A 22,878-nucleotide genomic window follows, 5' to 3' on the forward strand; every position below is an offset into this window, starting at 1 on the left:
CAGGGGGGAAACAGGAACACATTGTCCTTTATTTGCGTTTCTCAGAATACTGTACAAAGGGAGTAAAAATCCTATTCACACTTTGCTTAGAAAGATTTTGAGGTGAAAGTTCCCTATGATACATGGGGTGGGGGTGGGGGGACGAGGAGGCAGAAAACAGTCAATGACCTCCCTCGGGATCCTGGGAAGGGGCACAGGCACCCACACCTTTTCAGAAGTAACACAGACGCGAGTCAGCTTGGGGAGGGGCAGAGTGGCTCCTCTCCAGCCCAGCTCAGGCTCCTGCCCCACCTCTTTGCTCCTCACGTGAGGAGACAGTGCCTGCAGGCCACTCCTTGCACCTTCCACTGCCCTGCACAAAAAGGGACCATGCACGACTGTAGCCCCCCGCCCAGTTTTGGGGTGGCCTCAATAGCCCCACAGGTGCATGCCACACGAGAGGCCCTGCCCCAGCGCGTCTGCACAAGGAGGCCGAGGCAAAGGGCTGTGGAGGGGCCCACCATTCATCATTTCTATCCCGGTTTCCCCATGCCCCTCACACCACTGCAGAAGTCAGGGTCAAACTGGACCCGTGCTTACGATGACTCACGGGCTTCTTTCATGCATCTCCACCGCCTGACACCAATCCAGAAGCATGGAACCCACAGCAGCCTCCCTTCTTATTACCACCGCCATGCTGTGGGTAAATGAACTCTGGAAGCCTGCACCCATCCTTGACCACTTTCCACAGGATGAGGTTGGGTGTAGCTTCTGTTCCCACCCTCCCTCTCTTCTTCCCTCCCTCCCTCCATCATACTAATCTCTGCTACTATGTGACCCCTCTTCTTGTAAGTCTCAATTCATCATCCCCACCCCTTCTCCCACCCCCTCCCTGTCTCCACCAGGGCAGGATGGCAGCAGCCCTGGCCCCACCTCCAGGACCAGGCCATCCACACCCAGCCCCATCATCCCTTTCCTTATCCTCCCCACTCCCACCCACTAACCAGGGTGGGTTGTAGGGGAGCTGCCAAAAGCGTAAGGATTTGATTACATGGTTCTCTTCCCAGAGGGATGAGGCACCATTACGCACTGGCTGTCACACATACAAGCACACACTGAGGGTCATCCGAAAGACTTCAGAACTCAAGTGAAACAATCTAGAAACTGTACCGTCCCCTCACAGGGGTTAAAGTGCTTTAGCGGTCTGAGGAGGAGCAAGTGCACAGGGGGCTGCCCTGGCCACTTGTCCCAACCTCAAAGGTCTGTGTTTAGCCCGGGAGCCCAGCCCGTTCTGTGACCATCCCCATGGAGTCTTTATCCAAAAGGCAAAAGGAAAAGATCAAAACAATCAGAAGGGTCAGAGCTGGGGGCAGGGGGTCATCCCAACCCCACTACAAGCTACTTCAAGTCGGCTACTGAGGGAAGTGGGGGGAGCTAGGGCCCAGAGGCTCAACCCCCTTCTCTGGCACTACCAGAGGCTCCTTCTGTCTTCAGCATCACAGCACAGGCGTCTACCCTTTCCTGCCATCTGGACAGGGAAAGGGGCTGCACCCTCAGTACTTATTGATTCCAAAAATCCGGACTCCATGGAGCTGGGGCAGCTTGGGGATGAGCACGCTCATCAAGGACACAGTGTTGAGGATGAAATGGATCTGGTCGTACTTGGTGTAGAAGCTGGTGAGGAAGTACCTGGGGGGAAAGTTGGGGACAGGTGTCAGACTCTGTCTGGAAGACCCCTTCCTCCCGCAAATTTCTGACACGTGAGAAGTCATGGGAAAGGCCCCCAGAACAGAAGGAGGGGGACAAGATCTCCCAGGCTAAAGAAACTTCTCCCAACCCAGTCCCTTTGCTTTGCCCCAGGCCTGTGGGTCTATCTCTCTGTCAGGAAGGAAACCCCAACTGAGGAAAGATAGGGCCAGGGGGTACAAGGCCTGAGCCCAGCGTGACCAGGGATACTCCAACTTCCCTTCCTCTGCTCATTCCGATGCCAAGGGTCAAGCTGGGGGGGCGGGGTTCAGGCCTGGTGGGGCCCCAGGGTCCCCCAGACCTTGGGCTGCCTGCTAGCATCCTCCTCTACCCAAGGCACTCACAGCACGATGGGTGTGATGGTCAAGAATTTCCGCGATGCTGTAAACTGCACCCCGTAGTCCATCTGCTCCCAGTGGGTTAGCAATCTCGCCTTGCCCTGGTCTGGGGTCTCAAAGGGTGTCCCCTTCACCGTATGGAGGAAGATGTACATGCCCTGGAGGGAGGGGCCTTCATTAGAGGACACAAAAGGCAAAAGGCCCTCCAGCTCAGCTCCTCCAGTCTAGTCCCAGGAGTGGGCTCCGGGTGATCGGGAGCCTCCCTCTGCTGGGCAGGGGCATGCGGCTGGACGTCAGGATGAGGCAACTGGGAGCCTGGCAGAAGAGTAAGAGAAGCCACTGGGTGAGAGGGCAGGCCTGGCACGAGGAGAGGCACGGGGCGGGAGTCAGCGCAGCTCTGTGCTCCAGCCCCAGGGCAGTCTCCCCGTGCCAGCTGGGACGCAGCAGGCTGATGGGAGGGCACTGGGCCCCTGCTCACCCACCAAATGAGAACAAGGTAGCAAACGAGTGTGAGGGAGCACAGAGGGCAAGAGTCAAAGATGATCTGAGATCCTAAGCTGGGGGAGGGGCATTTCTGCACCCGGCGAGGCACCTGGGTCCTGGGGCCTCTCTGGGACCCTTAGTTCAGCTCTCAACGGCCCATCTTCCAGGTCCACAAGCTACCCCATCCTGGAGAGGGGGACAAACCTGCAGATTATATTCCTCTTATGGGAGTCACAGGACTGGAACTCAGGAGAGGGAGTGGGGCAGAGATGAGAGCTGGGTCTGAGCTCTGGTGACAGATGTTGTCAGTATGTCACCCTGACTTCTTGCCCACGAGTAGGGTCTCCTCCTCGGCCCCGCCAAAGAGCAGCCCACAGGGTCGGGTCGGGGAGCACAGCAGACAGGCCCTCACCATGTTGTGGATGAGGTTGGTGAGGGTCCAGACGACAGGGACGCTCACGAAGGGGATGCTGAGCAGCACGACATGCAGGAGCCCGATGGCCAGCACGTAGGACAGCCAGATGCCTCGGCTGTTCATCACCCGTGTGTTGGGGTTCACCTCGCTGTGCGCTGTGCCCACATTCATCCTGCTGCCCCTCTCCTGCCACTGTTCTGCAAACAAGCAGCACAGGTGAGACAGGTCACACCACTTTCCCTGCCCCCTCACACTCTCACACCCTGCGGGAGGGAGGCTCTGCTTTCCCCAAGAACTCCAGGCAGTTCTCTTGTTTGGGTTCAAACAACAGGAGGCCAGAGAAAGTCCATTGACTTAATGTTATTCATTTCCCAATGCTGGGTTGGAATAAACACCAGGCTGGCCCGTACATCATCCAATCAGGACAGTCCCCTCCTAGGCAGGCTGCCTGGTGAACAGGTCATCAAGAAGCCTCCAGCCCCACAGCAAAGAAATCACTGCCCCTCCTTCAATCTAATCCTCTAGAGCAGGGGTGTCCAAACTTTTTTCAACGGTTTTCACCAAGAGCCATATGCAGTAAAATACACAAACAGCCGGGCCACTCACTCGAGGTGAAATATGTATTGCCTCACCCAGTTTATTTAAGTAAACTAAATATATTTTTGGAATTTGCTGCGGGCCAATTAACAATGGATTGCGAGCTGCAGTTGGCCCGCGGGCCACAGTTTGGACACCCCTGCCCTAGAGCATTCTCACGAGGGCCCTCTTCCCACAAAGCCCAGGAGAGAGGAGACGAGGACTGTCCCCTAAGAATCACTCAGCATAAGCCCTGCTGGACTGTCTCACTAAGGGCCTAATACGGAATATCTCCTACCTCTACCTTCCCCATCAAAAGGAATAAAAGGAGTTGGGGCCTGCAAGGACAGCAGCGGCTGAGCTATTTGGGGAGGTCACTGCTTCTACCCTCTCATCCAATTCTCTAGTCCTGGATCTCCCCCAACCCTGATCCAGGAGGACTGACAGGGTAGAAAGAGGGAGGTAGAGAAAAAAACAACTGATTAGGGACCTTTGCCCAGACCTGGAAGCCTCCTTCTTGGTGACACAAAACAACCCATCCAGATGTTTAATCCTTTTGGCAGCCACTCAGGCGAACCCTCGTGATGCCACCCACTCTGCTGCGAAACCACCAGAGCCCTTTTCCCTACCAGAGGAGAGGTGAGGACAGAGAACACAGCCAACACCTACAGCTCCCATAGTAGCTGGCATCCACACCAACATCCCCCTCCCAAGGACACAAAACCACACCTGCAGCCTCTCTCCTGCCCCTTTTCCTCTCTGCCCCACCCATCCTCACCTCGGCTTCTGTTCCCTGTTTCCAGGTGTAAGTAGCACCATGCCTTCCTTCCCTTGCCCAGCAGCAAGGCAGAAGCATGCAGCAGGAAGAACCAGCACTGCCCTTCATGCCCAGGAAACAATGCAACCCAGTTGCATTCTGGATGTAGGTAAGGAGGGGAATGAGCAGTCCCTTGTCCAGACCATGGCTGTCCCCAGATCCCTGAGGGCCCTGTGACCAGCAGGAGGTGGGAACAGATGGTGCCTTTGTACTGGCTAACCTCCTGAGCTAAGAGAATGTCCTGCCTGATCAAGACCCTAAGATCATCACCATGGTAACAGTCCCATCTCTCCTGAAGATGCAGGAAGGGGTCCCAGATGGGGGTATCCTGGAAGTGCCCAGAAGGCCGCCTCCATCACCTTGCAGCCACGAACCCCCTCAGACTCAGCTGCTATGTATCTCTGGCTAGGATCAAAGCCAAGCCTGCGTAGGTGCCAGACGTCTCAAGGATCAGCTCCTTACTTCCAGGATAATGGGAACAACTTTCCTCGTTTCAGACAGCTCCACGCTTTGAGACCTCAGGGGAAATGTGACGCACAACACACCTTCCCAACATGCAAACATATGTGATGACCCAGGGTGCATCCTAGAAGCATGCTCCCAGGCTCATCAGCCCAGCCCATTAGGCTGGAGAATTGGGCCCAACAGAAACCCAGGGAAGAAAACCAGGACTACCTTCCCAGGGGCTTGGGGCTTCAGCTACCAATGCAGCTCCTGGGACTTCTGCTACACAAAAGCCTCCATCTAGTGGGGGAGGGGGAGGGCTGGCTGGGAAGTGAGGGCTCTGAAGGACTTATTACTAAGGAAAGAAACAATTCCCCAAGTCTCACCAGAAGTTGCTGCCCCTCTCCACTTCTCCCTAACCTAGACTTACAGGGTAGAGGAGTAGAGAGAGCCCTCTCGTCCTCCCTGGTATTTTGTCCAGAAGTGCCAAGAGCCTTGCTGAATCCCAGATCATCATGTGCTTCATTCTGGCTCAAACAGGGAATCCAATGAAGCCTGAACAGTCTAGGAGGGGCCTAGACCTAACTGACATGCTGGGAAACTTCTTCCTGAAGCCTGAACACTCACTGACTTCCCTGAGAGCAGAAATCCCAGGAGACACCCCTCCTCCAACAGACAAATGAGATCAATAAATGAAGAAAAAGACTGGCAGCCAGGAAGCACTTTTGAGACTTTTGTGTGAGTAGGATACACGTTACTTCCATTAGTAAGATAACCAAGTGCCCCTGGCCCAGAAAGGGAGAAGTGGTGAGAAGCAGCTGGCGGAGACAGAACAAGTCTACAGCGGCGGAGGCTGCGAAGTTCTGAGGCCGTAGCCGGCAGGTGGCTGCCTGTGCCAGTCCCTGATGTGGTTTCATAACCCGCCTCAAACCAGAGCCTGCAGCAACTGTTCTGTTTAACCACTTTCTTGCTGCTAGCTTTCCTACTCCTTTCCTCCCTTGCCCCTGGCTGCACACACCAGTCCCCCTGCCCCGCTTAGGTGTCTGTCAGACACCTAAGCCAAGGCCACAGTGCGTCCCAGGGCAGCTGCCAGGGGAGCGATTCCCATTCTCTCCCCGAAGTAAAGGCAGCCCTTTAAGCAGCAAACCTTTTGCCTTCTGGATGAGGAGCACGAGACGTCCAAGCCTGCAACTGGACCCCAGTGGGGAGTACCTGGCAGCACGCCACCATGCCATTTTCATTGTGCCCACCCACCAACCCACAGGGCCACAGGAGCTCACCTCTCAGCTCTGGCCCTGCCTCCTGGACTCGGGAGGGCGGTGGACATGGAGTATTGGGGCGAACCCCCACGAGCCCCGGAGGTGAAGCGAAGAGGCGGAGTCCTCACTACTGCTGGGGTTTTCTGAGTGCGACCTTAAGCCGAAGGGAGGCCTCCGGCTCCGCAACCCAGCCTCCGACCTCGCGCTCACTGCCTGGCCGGGTCCGGAGCCCCACCCCCACCTCCTCCACGCGTTCCCCCAGCCCTGGAAGCGGCCAAATCTTCATCCTCGAAGCCAAGCCACTCCCGGCCCCTCACCCACAGCGGCAGCCCGAGCGCTCCCCCACCACGACGCCCCAGCCTCGGCTTCCCGCCCCGATTTTCCCTTTTGGGCATCCCTTCGGCTCATGCACACCACCTCCCACCTCCGTTCACCCTGCCCCGGTCCCCTCTGGGCCGCGGCACCTCCCTGGCAGCCCCCACCTCCTTCCCCGCCCCGTCTCTAGCCCCAGAAGCCTCCCGGTTCGGCCACCCTGAGGCCGCCCGTTCCGACTCACCGTGCGGGGCCGGAGGTAGAGGGCCCGAGAGGGGTGCCCGGGGGCGGCGGCCGCTGCTGCTAAGGCAGCTGTAACAACCAGCGGAGGCAGCCACCCCGCTGGCAGCTCCGGCCGAATCAGCGTCCCGCGCCGGCCTCCGCGACGTCACCGCCCAGCGCTGGCCTCCCCGATACCTTCTGGGAATTGTAGTTTCTCTACCAGCTCGTGTACCCGCCCGCCCGATGCCTCCTGGGACTGGTAGTTCTAGTTCACACCAGCCTCGCTAGGCCTCTCCGAAGTTTCAATAGGACGCAATACTAAGATCAGCTGGTATTGCTTTGTTGCGTAATAACTGCTTTTGCGTCTGCACGCTTGAAGTGCTGTGTACACTTGTCCCGTTTTGCAGATAGGGAAACTCAAAAGAGTTGAAAGTAATTTGCCGAGGTCCCTGCTGACTCCCAACCTGGACCAGAAGCCAGAATTTGACCTCCTTAGGTCAGAGTTTTTCAATTACATCTCGCCACCTCCGCTCTAGCCCCAAATTGGCTCCTCCAGAAACGGACTGGCCCAGCCCTTTGCCCTGCTGGGCCCTCCTGGAAGCGGGCTTTTCACCACGTTGGTTGGAATGAGAGACTGGAGAGCAAAGAATGCAGCCTGTGGGCAGCGTTTGTCCAAGCCTGTCTACTCCTCAGTTCCACAGCCTTGGCCTCCCCACGTTAAATGTCCCAGGAGGACATGTGTCTTGGGAAGGTTCCTTGATGAAGAATTAGGAGCCTGAATTCCAGTCCCAGGTCAGCTTGTGTGGCATCGGGTGGGAGGCTCGACCTCTCTGGTCTGTAATTTTCATGTCTGCGTGCTCCAGAGGCAAGGGCACAGATTTTAACTAACATGTAGACTTATCAGGCACTCCTTTACCAGCAGTGTGACATTGGGCAAATAACTTGTCAATCTCCAATTCTACACTGGTGAAACTCTACCTTCAAGGTTGTGGAAATTCAAAAGAATGTATGTAAAGCACCTGTTGCATTGTAGGAAGCTATTTCTGTAGGAGGTTGAACTAAATGGCTCTTGAGGTCTCCTGGGTCACTCCCACTCTCCATGTCACCAAGAGGGCCTTGTTTGAGTAGCTTCCACTGGCCCTACCCAGCTTCTTTCTAAGTCCACTCTGCATGGCAGCGCTGGAATAGCAGGATCAGATGATGTCATGACATTCCAACCTGAGTGGCGGTAAACACACACCGAAATGAATGTGAGGGGACAGAAAGGAGAAGGCTGGCCCAGGGAACCAGGGGAGTACTTCTTTCAGACCTCACCCACCCCTCCCCAGAGGGCTGGCAGGAAACAGATGTCACGAAGCTGGAATGGAGACCAGCAACTAGTGGGCACCAAGCAGGTGGATATTTGAACCACTCAGAGCAGGAGAACAGGCAGCTTCTCAAATATTTCCAGAGCCAGTGGCCTAAGAGTGCTCGTCCCAAGACCGAAATAATCGCCCCAGAGTCTGAAAAAGTTCTGCCATGTGTTCTACAGAAGTTTCTACTGCTTCGTGGAGGCTCTGAAGACTTCAGCCTTCTGAAGACATAAGCAAACAATTGAGTGTTGTCCTTCCCTCAAAAACCTCCTCAACATTGAGGCAAAAAGGAAAAAAAAAGATGTTTCCATTTTTTTCCAAAGTGAGCCTACTTGAGTCCTTTGCCTTCTCTCTGGGATTCTTCTATTCTCTATCAAGCCGATGGAGCTGTCTGGATCTTTCCCAGTTTCCTCACATCTCTGTGAAGTTCACTGACCCAGACTGGTTCCTCATTTCAAATAAGGTTCTGACTAATGCATAGTCTAACTGAAAGATTACTGGACGTGCCATGCCCTATTAATAACTCCTGTTATCAAGGTTTTATTCACAGTGGGAATGAACGGAGTTCTGACTCACTCTAGGTTTGTGGTAAACTGTGGATCACTTTCTGCTTAATTTAGCCTGAGTCCTTGGCATCATCCTTCTCCTTCTCTAGCCTTCTGCCCTCATAATTACTATGTCTTCACTAAACATCCTTCAGCCATGAATAGGCCTAAGTACTGTTCCGAATGAGTGACAGCACTCTTACGTGGTGCTGGAAAATGAACAACCCCTTGAACAAACAATTGATAATATGTGCCAAGAGGCTGAAAAACCATTCAGGCTTCAGAGCCATGATTACATTTCTGGTAGCATATTCTAAGGAAGTACATCCCACGCACTATGTGTGAGGATGTTCATTCCAAGATTATTTATACTAGTGGAAAATTGAAAGCAACCTAAATGCCCAAGAAAAATACTATGGTGTATCCATCCATTGGATGGAATAGTATGAAGCCATATAGTAAACGGTTTTGAAAACTATGTGGCAGTGTGGGAAAATGTTTGCTAGGTGATATGAAAAGATCAGGGGGGAAAAAATAGCGTGAGCATTTCCTAGGGCTACAGCCAGCAAAATCTAGAAAAAGGAAGACTAGGACAAACATCCAATTCCCTTAATAAATAAATTAGAATTAAAAAAGGAGAGAGAGACTTGCAGATTCAAATGAATTAAGCAAGATATCAACCAAGCACCATATTTGGATCCTGATTCAAGCAAACCAACTTTTCTAAAGAAAGACTTTACTAAATTTTCAGGGAAATCTGAATACTGACTAATCAAACTGATGATAGTAAGGAATTATAATTTTTAAGGCATGATATGGTATTGTGATGCTTTTTAAAATAAAAAAATCCTGATCTTTTGGAGATATATACTAAAATATATGTGGATGAAATTATATGATGACTGAATTTGCTTCAAAATAAACTGGGCTAGGGACGTGGGGGAATAAAATAAACAAGATGGGCATGAGGTGATGGTTATTGAAACTGGGAGATGGAAACATGGGGTTGCTTCTATTATTTTCCCTACTTTTTTATGTTTCAAATTATCCATAATAAGTTTTTATAAACCTGCATATGCATTAACCACTATGATTTTAGAAAAACAGAGCAACACTGATACTATCCTGGCACCAGACTGCCAGGGTTCAACTCCCAGTTCCTGTAGTTACCAGCTGTGTGGCTTTAGGCAAGTCACTGAACCTCTCTGTGCTTCAGTTACCTTATTTCTAAATGGAGATGGTGATGATCATGAGACAGCCCACCTCATGCGGTTGTGAAGATGAAATGGGTTAATAAATGTCAATCACATGGAACAATTCCTGGCACATAGTAAGTGCTCTGTGTGTGTTGCCTTTTATTAACCCATTTCATATTTCAATGATATTTGGGCATCTACTTTACTGGGCTGTGGAAATCCAACAAAATGAAAACAGATCTTTTGTTAGGATGGAGGGGTTTGGGGTGATCTTGTTCATTCTCTAGTTTCAAACTTTATGTCATGTGAGATTATTAGTTTTAAACTTTTTATGAAATGTGTTTGTGTTTTAAAAACAGAATAAGCCACTTTCGCAGGCTCTCCCTGCGCTCTGCGAGTGTCTTAGTCCACTGAGGTAGCCATATTCTCCAGCCTTGGGGTGTTTCCATCTGGCGAATGGTGTGGCCTCTGCTTGCAATAGATACACTCATGTGGGCAGAAATAGCAAACATGGATGGAGGACAAACTGGGAACACATTTCAGAGGTGATGGCAGTGGTGGGAAGTGAGGAGGTGGGTTGTAAGAAATGAGCCCTTTCCCCTGACCCCTACAGGAAAGAATGGTACCCCTCTACTCTTACTACCCCCTACTCCCCTCCAATTCATTCCTGCTCCCTACCCCTACCCTCTGCTCCTTCCTGAGGCGAGGTGTTGAGGTCAATCCCAGAGCAAGTGCAAGGAAGAAAAAAATCTTCCTTCTTTAGCAATTGTGTTTTTGTTTGCGTGGGGGGCACCCCAGGCATGTGGAGGCAGCGGTGGGAAGGGGGCGGTGATGCTAAGCAGACGAGCACTGAGTGAGAGCTACTGAGCTGGTGGGAAACGAGGAGGAGGTGCAGGGATGGCAGCATTGCCAGTGGGCCCTCCACTCTCCTCCCGATGCCCAGCCCTGTGGTGGGCTATTTTAGGCTGCAGAGGAAAAGGACTGGGAGGCCAGGGCCTCGAGAGCCAGAGCCAAGCCCTGGGAACTAGAGCTTTCCTCTGGGAACCAAGATCAGGGCTATTCTTTAGGAACCCCTCAAGCTGCATTTTCTTTGATATGGATAATTGATATTTTTTCCCAGGGGGGGGGGAAGCACTTTAGAAAACTATAAATAATACAGATCAAAAGAGCAATGGATATCAAAACAGTAGCTTCAGAAAAGATCTCCTGGTGCCCTTCCAATTGCATGACTACCCCTAGTCGACCCCACCGCTATAGAAATTATGGGTGGCCCCTGCCACAAGTCACCCTCTTCCCCTGCCTAATGCCAACTCCTCCTTTAGTACCAATCACAGCTGTGTTCCAGGGACTCGGCAAAGGCTTTACATATATAAACCCTTTAAATCTTTAAAACGGCCCTGTGAAGTAGGTATTTTTATTATCCCCACTTTACAAATGAGAAAACTGCAGTACAGAGAGTTTAAATATTTTGCCCAACGTCCCACAGCTGGAAGTGGCATTTCTCCCAAAAACTCTTGCCTGTCCAGGCCCTTATCCTGTGTGTCCTTCTTATTTCCATAGATGCCTTGTAAAGACTTCGAGCCTGCCCTGAGGCCACTGTATTTATCTGCTACATATCCACTTTCCCTGCTAGGGTGCTTGCTGCCTCTCTTACTCATAATTGCATTTCCTGTACATAGAGGATTCTCAATAAATGTTAGCTGAAGGAAGTAACTCACCCACACATCCCAGACTACAGACAGCCACATTGAGCTCTGTTCTCAGAACACACCTTGTCCTTTCTTTGCTCTTGGTTCAGTCCATAATATTTTCCCTCCGATCCTTTTCCATCTGGTAGACTCCTATTCATCCCTCAAGGCCTAGCTCACCTGTCACCTTCTCTGTGAAACCTCCCCCAACTGCCCAGGCAGAGTCCACTGCTTTGTCCTCTGGGCTCCTCTGACTCCTGCAGACACCTCAGCTAGAGCCCTCCCCTATGCTATCAGGTGGCTGTATTTGTGCACACATCTGTCTTTCCCCCATCGTCTGGGGGATGTTTTACTTCTCTCTGCATCCTCAAAACCTAAGAGGCACAGGAAGTGTGCATTGAACAACTGAGAGCGTCCATCCAAGGATGGGAGCAGAATGAATGGCAGAGGAGAATTTCTGCCCCAACCTTGTCACCCCTGAACCTGCACTGTGCACCATCCTCAGGTAGGTTCTTCCTTCCTCTCAGGTCTCCCTTCTCTCTCCTGAGCACTGCACTCAGCCCCCTCAGTTAACCATATCCATGCTCCACGTGGCCTCTCCTCTGTGTGTGGACTGCCACTTTTCCTGCAGCTGCTGTACAGGGCACCCCAGTCCCACGCTGGAGGCTCCCCTCTTCTGACAAGGGGATAACTCCATCGACAGCCAGGCTCAACTCTGGTGTCTTAGCTAAAACCCCTGCCCAGGGTAAGAGAAGAGCGGTGGGAGGGACAGGGTCTCCATGCATTCTATACCACGTCCAGCTACAATCGCAACATGGACACTGAAGTATTCAGTGGCACAATGCGTGGTCTAACAAGCAAACCACAGACAAATGTTTCACTTCTCCTGCCCAAGTATAGAAAAAGCGTTTTATCTGATTCCTTGGACAAATGTGACTGTGAGAAATGTCCTCTTGATGTCATGAGAATGAGTCAGCGTTGAGTGCATCCCCAGCGATGACGTCATCTGGTTTCCTAACGTCTCATCCTGGCCCCCATCATGCTTCTGAAACTGCCTGTTCAAAGGTCACCTACAGGGCCAGCTTCATGGGCCTGTGACCTGTGCAGTTGCGCAGGGCGCCATGCCTGCACTTGGCTTTGCGACCTGCTATTGCCATCTTGATATTCATAACAGTCTTTGAACAAGGGCCTCCTTTCAGTTTTCTGCTGGGCCCTGCAATTGTGTCTGTTTCGGGTCATCTGTAGTCTGTCACAAAACACAGCCAGGTTTTCCTTCTCAAAGAGGTCTCCATGGCCTATGACCTCAGCCTCCTCTGTGCAAGTCTCTGTGACATCCCGCTCTTCTGTTCCCTTCCACAACCCAGTGAACATGAAGAGAGGGTTGTGTAATGTAGTGGCATGGGCTGCAAATGGTGGGTGGGATCAAGAGGCCCTGGGAATAAGTCATCCCAGCCCTTCTTGGCTCTCAGGCATGAGGGAGAGTGAAAAGGACCCACTTGGGAACCCTGGGCCCCAGCAAACTGAGAGAACCTGAGTTAGCTCTAGCCCAGAACATAAAATCGGCAGGAAAACTTGTAGGCAACAATATCAGACTTCAGGCACCTTGAAGAACCCCTTCCAACTCCTAGAGGAGCCACCTACCAACAGCACAGAGAACAAACTAAACCTGAACCACAGTGCTGCCCTTCAGGCAAGAGAGCTGCTCTATGAGGAGCCAAAGATGAGCTGCTCTAGAGAGAGACAAGTTTTCCAAGGAAAAGGCCAAGGCCAGTTTGCTCACCATGGAAAAAGGGCGTGGTAGAAGGGCAGAGAAAGAGAGTGGGGGAAGAAGGGAGCTGGAGGGAGCCGCCTTGCCGGAGGCAATAGATATGAAATGGGGCCCACCCCAGTTCTGCCCTGCAGGCCTCCTTCTGCTTGGCCAGGCTCTGGGCAAGGGACAGAGGTTCTGGGAGGAAGAGTCTCCGTCCCAGCTGGGAGAGGAAGAATGGAAGATGGCAACAGCAAAGCCTTGGGAGGGGAGCCCGAGGCAGGGAATGAAATTGGGGCCTTGTCTCCCCAGGCAGAGTTCATCAGGGTCCAGGATCTGCCCTCTCTTGGCATCGTCTGGCCAGGCCATGGCTCAGGTATCTGACACCTGGGGCCCAGAGTCACATGCCAGGAAACTCAACACTCTTGGGCCCCAGCCCCCAACTTCCAGCAGCTATGAGCAAGCAGGACTTCTGGAGGAGGAAGCGGGTCTCCAGAGCGGAGCAGCAGGGAGGCTACTTCCTGGAAGAGGGCAGCCAAGGAGAAAGCTCTCCCACCAACAGGGGTGAGAGGCTGGGCGGAGGAGGGAGAGGATGAGGGAGAAAGGAGCAGGTGGAGAAGACAAAGCTGGGGCAGGCAGAGGGGTGGATGCTCCAGGAAAACGGGTGGCTTGGCACAGAGGTGGGGCCTTAGTCACCTAGCCGAGCTGGATGCCCTGAAGTCCTATCGCTGATCTGTCCTCTTTGTCTCCTTCACACTAGTGCCAACTGACCTTCTGGTGCCTACCTGGCCCACCTGGCAGCCACCCAGGTAGGTTGGTGGAAAAAGACTTTAGTCCAATGAGGGACTAAACTTAGAAGCAAAAACTTAGAAGCCCCCAGACCCAGAATGACCAATAGGGCCTTGGACCAAGAGATTTCATAGATTAGCCCCAGAATCAGAGACCCTAGAAGAGTCTCAGACCCAGGGGATCTGTTACCCAAAGGGCCCGAATGAGGAGCTCTAGACCCCAAAGAGGCAGCAAAGTTCTCACCCAGGCCTGAGAGAGTCCCCAAAGGAGGGGCTCCAGTCCAAAGAGACTCCACAGGGGGACCTCAGAAAGAGAGAGCTGGCAGTGGGGAATGGAATGCTCTTGACTCACTCTTCCTTTATCGGGCTTTTTCTTTTCCAGATTCTACTCCACTCCAGGACTATGCCAATCTATGGCCATGCTCCCACCAGCTGGTCACCTCCTGTCCCTCCTGCTGGTGTTGGGCACAGGGGGTACCATGCCCAGCCCCCAGGTACCTCCCCAGGGCTGCTACGTGGCAGAGGAAGCTGGTGAGCGGACGTTCCGCTGCAGCCAGGCAGGCCTGAGTGCCGTGCCCACCGGCATCCCCAACGACACCCGCAAGCTCTACCTGGATGCCAACCAGATGGCATCAGTGCCTGCTGGTGCCTTCCAACACCTGCCTGTTCTGGAGGAGCTGGATCTATCCCATAATGTCCTTGCCCACCTCTCAGAGGCTGCTTTCCAGGGCCTGGAAGGCACGTTGCGGCACCTCGACCTCTCTGCCAATCAGCTGGCCTCGGTGCCCGTGGAGGCCTTCGTGGGGCTGCAGACCCAAGTGAACCTGTCTGCCAACCCATGGCACTGCGACTGTACCCTCCAGGAGGTGCTCAGACAGGTGAGGCTGGTACCGGGCACTGGGACAGGCATCGTGTGTGGCTCGGGAGCCCGACCAGACCTCGTGGGGCAGGAGTCCCTGCCACCGGCAGGGGAGGAAGAGCTGTGTGGGCCGGGGCGGGGCCGGGCCCAGCGGGGCACTGATGTGGCTTTGCTCGTCACCATGGGGGGCTGGCTGACCCTGGTGGTGGCTTATCTGGTCCACTACGTGTGGCAGAATCGGGATGAGACCCGACGTCCCCTCAAGCGTGCCCCTGTGCTGCCGATGCGCTCCGATGGCTCCTCCACCCTCAGCACAGTGCTGTGATGCCAGGGTCCTCTCCTCCGCCCCCACTCCCCCACCCCTTCACCTGTGCTCTCTGTCTTCCTCTCACCCCCTCTGCCTCCTCTGCAGCCCCATCGCACCCCCCAAATTCCACCGCCCTTCCTCCTCCGTCTCCCCAAAACTCCTGTCTCTCTCAACCAACACTATCTTTGGTGCCTGGAGTTTTTGGTGTCTACTTTTGGTGTCTACTCTGGGCCCAGATTGTTCTAGATTCTGAAGTCCAAAGCTCCCAAGTCCACAGGGGTAGGGAGATGACAAAACAGAGAATGACAGTGGGTGACATGTGTGCCAGCTCAGAAGTAGGAGCAGGCAGCTGTGGGCGCCTGGAGGGAGACCCTGCCTGGCTGAGGTGATCTCAAAGGGTTCGCTGTGCTGTACAGATGTTTGAACTGACTCTTAACGGATGAGAAGGGCTTTGAGGGGAAGAGGGAGGACCTTAGCTGAAAGGTGGTGGACAAAAGCAAAGAAGATGGAAAACAACCTGGAACGTCTGGGCAGCAGCAAGACCTACCTGAGGGCTGGAATAGAGGGTGTAAAAAGGGGCGAGGGGAGGGTGGGAACAAGCTGGAGGTGAGGTCAGAAAGTTGGGGTGTGGCCAGATTGAGATGGATCCTGTGGGCTCCTCCTCTCTTCTCTCTCACCTCTACTGAGAAGCTCCCCCCTCACTTTTTGCCTCTCTTTGCCCTAGGCTCCTCTCTCTGTCCTCTCTTTTGGGGAACCCCTGGCTTAGGGCCCCCTGCTTCCCTTCCTAGAGGCTCCCCATCTCTCTGCCTTTCCTTTATACACTGAAGGGTTTCCTGAACTCTTTCTCTTGGGGGTGAAGCGGTCTCCTTTATACCTGAGATGGAGATGGGTCACTCCTGGAGAGCTGGCGACGGGGGAGTGGACTAGGAGGTCTCTCACCCCCAGAACACCACCCCAGGATAACTCAATAAAGTCATTTTTATTAATGCCCTTGATCTCTTTCTTAATGCTCCTTTTCTTGAATGTGCGTGGCCTCGCAGTGAGGAGTGGGAGGGTGTTGGGACCTTCACCACCACCTCCACTGCCACTTTGGTGGTGGGTGCTCTTGCTGGGCTGGGTGCCAACTCCTCTCTCCCCTCCTACCTGGCACTAGACACTCAGCCCCTGACACTAGAGTCTATCTGCTAGGGATGCCAGGGCCTATGAATTAATGATGCCGGAACTGGAAGGATGGGGAATGGAGGGGGCCTGGAGGGAGGAGGGCAGTGCCTGGGCATCAGTCATCAGCTGGCAGTCTCCAGCCTGCTGGAAGGGGCAGAGGAAGCAAAGGGAGAGGGAGCTATTACACTCTTGGCAATCTTCTTTTCTCTCATCAGGAGTCTGAGCAGGCAATAGGGAGAAACTAGATGTGTTCAAAGTTAATAAAAGAATTCTTGGTGGGGGGTAAAGGGGTGGAGACCAAGTTGGCTGAAGCAAGGGGCTGTATGAACTATCCCTGTCACCAAATAGGCTCTTAAGGGACCCAAAGGGGTCAACACATCCTGTCTCTTGCCCCCAAGAAGTATGATCGGCCCATGTGGCCTCCGTGGAGGACACAGCTGCTTTGGGGAAGCTTATAGGAGCCCCAGTAGAAACTGAAGATAAGCATCATTGAACCAGGGTTCCACTCCGCTTGGGGCAGAGCCTGGGCTGACTGGGTGGCCACTCAAGGAGTAGCAAAGGGGAATGTGTCACCTCCCTGGTCCCTCTGACCCATCCTGACTTCTCTGTCTTCTTTCCAGCACCTTCGCCACCCTTGAGGCCCCTCCCACCACTCCAAGGCTGAACTCCCTCATATCAGCCAGGAAGCCTCCACTTGACTCATCTCAGAAAAACCTGGGACACCGCCCCCCCCGCCCCCCGTCCTTTTCTCCCTGGCCTCCCCACTTGCAGGGGTGCTCAGGGAAGGAATTAGGGCGTGAGAAGTTTCAGGCTGCGGCTTTGACCGTCCACCCCAGCCACATCCTGGCCTGGGTCTTGAAATCCTGGCCCGTCCCTATCAAAGCCTCCATCAGTCCTTCCCCTGCCACTCTCAGTCTGCCCCATTCTGCTCACCCACCCCTACTGGAATCAGGCTGGGCCACGTCGCATTGGGGCCTGGGAAATAGACTGTGTAGCCCTGTGGGGGTGGAAGGGTGGGGGACAGGCGGGGCCTCGCCTTGCTACCATTGGTGCCCATTCCTGGAGCCTCATTGGACTCCCTGCCATCCTGAGCAGCAGGGACCGAGCCGAGCCGTTAAGGTCTGCAGAGTCAGCTCCCTTACCCTGTCACTTATCCCCAATTCTCAGATGAGAAAGGATTCAGGGAGGGAAGCTTTGCCTAGAGGTCTGATCAGGAGGAGTCCCAGAGCCCTGGATAATAAATGTTCTACAAGTTATCTCCATGACCCCATCTGGCTCAAATTCCTTTTTCTGTCTGGAGTTAGGACAGGGGAAAAGGAAGAGGGAACATGAGTGGGGGCTTGCGGAGGTAGCAGGGGAGATGCTTCATTGGCTCCCCTCCCCAGGGAGAGAACCCCTGCAGGACAGCCAGTTAGGGTCTCAGAGTCAGAAGTTGGTGGGAAGGGGGCTTCAGAAGCTGTGGCTCCAGCTCAGCACATTGCAGGAGACTGGAAAGAACAGGGCCTCCACAGACTCAGAGACGCTTGCACCTAGAACAACAGCTGCTGAACCCCTAAGCCCTTCCCTCAGCACCCTGGCCTGTGAGTTGTACTTGTCCACTGGGCAGGCAGGAAGGGGTAGCATAACTGGTTTCACCCCATCCTTATCTCTGCTGGAGATCAGGGATCATAGGACCCGTATGCTGAGATGCCTTCCAGGCCGTGGCAAGGCAGCTGGATGGCCTCGTTTTTGCTGCCTGCTTCTGGCCCATCTGCCTGGTACCTATAAAGGAAGAGGGGGAGGCACTAAGTTAAAACCAGCCTCTCCCACTGGGATGTACTGGAGCCAGGTACAAAGCTGTCAGGTGCCAAGAGAGCCCAGCTACACACCTGGTCTAGCTCTGAGGCAAGAATTTGGGAGGCTTGGGGCAGGTCCCTTCTTGTCCTCTCCATGCAGCACCCTGGAGCCAGCAGGCTGTGTGTAAGCGTGGGAAGAGGAGAAGTCCCTCACTCAGCCCTTCCCCCACCAGCTTCTTCCTGTCCTATGGAGCAGCGGAGAAAGGAGCCCCCAGTCGGAGGGGGAGAGATATAAACCTAACTCTCAGGGAACTCCCAGGCTCATGGAAGAAACAGGGTCCTTTCTCTTTGAAGAGTTCTGAAACTGGTGAGACCCAAGCATACCCCAGACACAGAGACTGAAGCATCTACAAAGCCGCATTCTCTACAAAAGGAAACGAATAGAGGAGCCAACTGAATACACCAAGGAGCTGAGGGAGGCAGTTAAGGAGCAACGGATAGGGCACAGCCCCACCCTTCCTGTCTTGGGCTCGCGTACAGACATTTCAAGAGCAACACTGAGCTCGTCTACAGAGTGAGGGATGGCAACATCAAAGCCAGAAGGAACACAGGTAGCTTATCCCAAGGGGAGGGACTGTGCCTCTCCATTAGACTAAGGGGAGTTCCAACCAAAAACACGTTCATTTCATCTCTCTGGGACTGTCCCCAACAACCTCGCCTGTCTAGGAGGAATGCTGCCCCAACCCAGGGATGAAGCAAACAAAGCAGAGCAAGGTGTCCACACTGCCAAAGCAGATGCCACCACAAGTCCACTCATTCATTCAACAAACACTCGAATTACTACTACGTGGCAGGCACTGCAAACACAATGAGGAAGCCATGGTGCCCATCTTTGGGACTTGACAGATTAGTGTATCATTAATACTAGCCAGGTGACAAGGTGTGCACAAGAGCCATGTGAGCCCAGAAGGGTCACTGAAAGCCAACACCTACTAAGATTCATGTACTTTGCTCACAGGAACACTCGTTCAGAATCCATTTATTTTACCCAGTTTTAAAATCTCATTTTACATAGGCTTCTAATAATTTTGGAACTATGGTTTCCTGTATACAACAAGTTAGAAACAATATATCTGAAGTAGCAAAAAGTATATTATAGATAGTCAGAATAACAGCAGTGAGAAACGACAGCCTGACAGCAGGGAGGGACATTATTTAAAGTATTTACAGGAACTCAAAAAAACACTACAGTAAGGCCTTTAGTGTCCTCTAAATGGCCCTGTGGGGATAGGGACCTTTGAGCATTGGCAAAATGCATATTATTAATCACTCTGACTTTGAGTTACCTGCAGGAAAGGTCAAATCTCAGAACATCCACTCTCAATGACAGGAAGCAGGTGATGCATTTGAGAAAGTTTCCCTTCTATCAGGGCTGAAGGAAATAACTCAGAGCAATTGTTGGAAATGCTCATTCTACCTGGCCTGTCTCCTTGTTTTCTCCTCCCATGGGTCCAAGATCTGCCCCTGGGACAGTGCAGAGAAAGTCCAGTCTCTCTCGGTCATGATAGCCCCTTGGTTAGGTGAAGATGGCTCTGGAGTCTCCAGCACTTGGACTCAGCACATTATGGTTCTTCTCCGTTCATATCTCTCTGTCCCGTTTAACGTCCTATCACAAACAACAACCCATGTGCCTACCTCAGGTTCATGGAATCCAGTTTATCTTCTCTGAGTCACAACACTCAATTCTGCACTTATGAGGATTACCATCTTTCTCTTTTAGAACACAAAAGAAAAACCTCAAGTCCCCCTAATAAAACTAATGTTTGAGGTCATCCCTCAATTCTCATTCACTTTTGGAGTCGGGTCAATTTATCATGAAGAATCAATCAAGGAAGGTTTCCTTCCAGGGATGTGTGGAAACAAGCACACAAGCATGTCTGTCCTGTAGAACCAAAAAAAGACTCCAAGATCACCAAGACTGCACTCTCAGGTCTCCTGGTGAATATCTCTGTCATAGTCAGTAGCAAATGTCAAAACTCCCTGGACATCCAAAACCTCAGCATTGTCACAGGAGATCCAAAATGGCAGGGTAGATAAACATCATGATAGCTTCCTTCCATGAACAACATTAAAATTACAACTAAATTATAGAACAATCAACCTGGAGAACCATCTGAAGTCTGGTTGAACAGAAGTTTTATAAGTAAGGATATAAAGAAGCCATGGCTGGTCCCAAAATGGGCTGGTCCCAAACCTCCGTATGGTGGTTAAAAATAGGGAGGGATATCTCGGCCTCAGAGGTTCCCCCAGAGGAGCGAAGGACCCAGCCACACTCCAGGAAGAGGAGCACCCACACCATCTGGCTGTGAAAAACAGTAGGGATTCCAACCATCCATGTGGAACAGAAGGCTGCTGGAAACCCAGACATCTTCTTAAATGGTCCACACACAGACTCACTCACTTGTAGGCACTCACCTTGGTCTCCAGTGGAGGAACGATGACTCGGAGGCCATCAGAGGCATACGGGGAGCAGACTAAGGTACTTGGCTTTGAGGCCAGGATTGGAGGACAGTCGCCAATTTCCCTGTATGGGGTCCTTCTCTCATGCAGCCAGGCAGATGGCCACCATCTTCAATGTGTTCAGCCTACCCCCTACACTTCTGGCCGAATCTGAATCTCATTGGTATGGTGAGTTCCAGGTCTCCTCCCTGCTGACTCACTGGGACCCTGCCCCACCCAACTCCCCCAACCCCAGAGACACTTTCTCTGAGAGCAGCCAGCCCCGCCCACATTGCACTCTTTCTTTGAAAACTATTAGAGTCCACAGGATCCAGGAGGGTGACAACTGGCATCGATGTACTCTGAGACTTTTCCTGAGTAGCTCTAAGCTCAGTACTGGCCCCAAACCAGAATGTACATTAACCTGGTGAGCACAACTCTTTCCACTCTAGTGACTCCCTGAAACTCTGCCTCACCCAACTCGCATACTGCATGAGGCTTTATCAGTGGCTAAACTTTAAGGGAGCCAGTAAGTAGCAGCAGGGCTCTGGCAGGTGGTCAGCAAGTGTCTTTGCTTTTTGCAGAGCTACCCCAGGCCTGGTACCGTAGGCAGCCATCCTCAGTTCACAGCATGGCCTCTCCCACATGCCTCAGGTTTAACACAGGCAGCGAAAAACCACAGATCACTTGGCAGCTCCTACCAAGTACTCCCCGGCTGGTCACAGGCAGTGGGTGACCTAGGCCTGCACCAGATCCCCTCCCGAGAGGCCCCAGAACCAATATACCTGGAGGTTGGCTTCAGACCACCGCAGAGCACCACCCAATTAGCTACACAGGCAGCATACACAAAGGGAAGTCTCAACAGGCACCAGAGCCTGCTGGGGCAAATCCCACTCACTGGGATAAGCCCCTCACACAGCAGTCCCATAAGCTGAGGACATGGCCAAACCCCACAGCCAATCAGACTAAGAGTCAATCCTATCCACTGATGTACCAATAGCAATGAAAGCTCAACTATAACAGGAGGGCACACACAACCCTCACAAGGGACACTCCTGGAGCAGGTGACCAGGGAGACTGTGCCAGGGCCCCACAGGGCACCTACTACATGAGGCCACTCAGCCAAGACTGGGAGACATAGCAGACCTACCTCATACATAGAACAAACACAAGGAGGCAGCCAAAATGAGGAAACAAAGAAATGCATCCCAAATAAAAGAAGAGGAGGAAACTCCAGAAAAAGAACCAAATGAAATGGAGGCAAACAACCTACCAGAGACAGACTTCAAAACAACGGTTATAAGGATGCTCAAGGAACTCAGTGAGAACTTCAACAAAGAGGTAGCAAGCATAAAAAAGGACACAGAAACCATAAAAAAGAACCAGTGAGAAGTAAAAAGTACAATAATTGAAATAAGAATGCACTAGAAGGAATCACCAGCAGACTAGATGAAGTAGAGGATAGAATCAGCGATTTGTAAGATAAAGTAGCAGAAAACACCCAATCGGAACAGCAAAAAGAAAAAGAATCCAACAAAATGAGGATAGTTTAAGAGACCTCTGGGACAACATCAATTGTTACAACATTTGCTTCATAGGGGCACCAGAAGGAGAAGAGAGAAAGCAAAGGACTGAGAACCTATTTGAGGAAATAATTACTGTAAACTTTCCTAACTCAGTGAAGGAAATAGACATACGAGGTCTGACAATTAAGTTTGCGAACTTGTTGCAATGATGTTGCTCACCTTTTTTTATCAGAGGGATTATTCATTATGAATTTGTACAAACTGGACAAACAATTAACCAAGTTGACTATTTGGAAGTGCTGAAAAGATAGCATGAGAAAGTTAGACGACCTCAACTTTTTGCCAACAATTCATGGCTCTTGCATCACGACAATGCACCAGCTCACGTGGCACTGTCTGTGAGGGAGTTTTTAGCCAGTAAACAAACAACTGTATTGGAACACCCTTCCTATTCACCTGATCTGGCCCCCAATGACTTCTTCCTTTACCCAAAGATAAAGAAAAGATTGAAAGGAATACATTTTGATGACATTCAGGACAGCAAGGGTAATACGACGACAGCTCTGATGGCCATTCCAGAAAAAGAGTTCCAAAATTGCTTTGAAGGGTGGACTAGGCACTTGCGTTGGTGCATAGCTTCCCAAGGGGAGTACTTAAAAGGTGACCATAGTGATAGTCAGCAACGAGGTATGTAACACTTTTTATAGGATGAGTTCATGAACTTAATTGTCAAGCCCAGGAAACACAGAGCCCCAAACAAGATGAACCCAAACAGGCCCTCACCAAGACACATTATAATGAAAATGGCAAAGGTTAAAGACAAAGAGAGAATCCTAAAAGCAGC

General features: G+C 52.2%; 2 protein-coding genes across 5 annotated transcripts in view; one reads left to right on the forward strand and one right to left on the reverse strand.

The window, feature by feature from the left end:
- The window catches only part of ORMDL3 (ORMDL sphingolipid biosynthesis regulator 3), a 44,338-nt gene continuing 21,460 nt past the window's right edge, over positions 1 to 22,878 (reverse strand). The window contains exons 1-4 of one of the 4 annotated variants that reach the window (XM_081028862.1): positions 6,614 to 6,745; positions 2,959 to 3,158; positions 2,070 to 2,221; positions 1 to 1,668 (exon numbers count right to left, since the gene is read on the reverse strand). In XM_081028862.1, the coding sequence (XP_080884988.1) occupies positions 1,533 to 1,668; positions 2,070 to 2,221; positions 2,959 to 3,132 (462 nt within the window). In that variant the 5' untranslated portion in view covers positions 3,133 to 3,158; positions 6,614 to 6,745 and the 3' untranslated portion in view covers positions 1 to 1,532. Of the gene's footprint in view, positions 1,669 to 2,069; positions 2,222 to 2,958; positions 3,159 to 6,078; positions 6,273 to 6,613; positions 6,746 to 22,878 lie in introns of those variants that run through there. The other 3 variants (XM_081028864.1, XM_081028863.1, XM_081028865.1) reach the window with 3 other exon arrangements.
- LRRC3C (leucine rich repeat containing 3C) lies at positions 14,285 to 15,091 on the forward strand (the record flags this gene model as incomplete). Its single annotated transcript, XM_081027982.1, has 1 exon — positions 14,285 to 15,091. Exon 1 carries the CDS (start codon positions 14,321 to 14,323, stop codon positions 15,089 to 15,091), a length of 771 nt encoding a protein of 256 aa, XP_080884108.1. The 5' UTR covers positions 14,285 to 14,320.

Source organism: Rhinolophus hipposideros (assembly GCF_964194185.1).
Source record: "Rhinolophus hipposideros genome assembly, chromosome: 20".
Classification (NCBI taxonomy): domain Eukaryota; kingdom Metazoa; phylum Chordata; class Mammalia; order Chiroptera; family Rhinolophidae; genus Rhinolophus; species Rhinolophus hipposideros.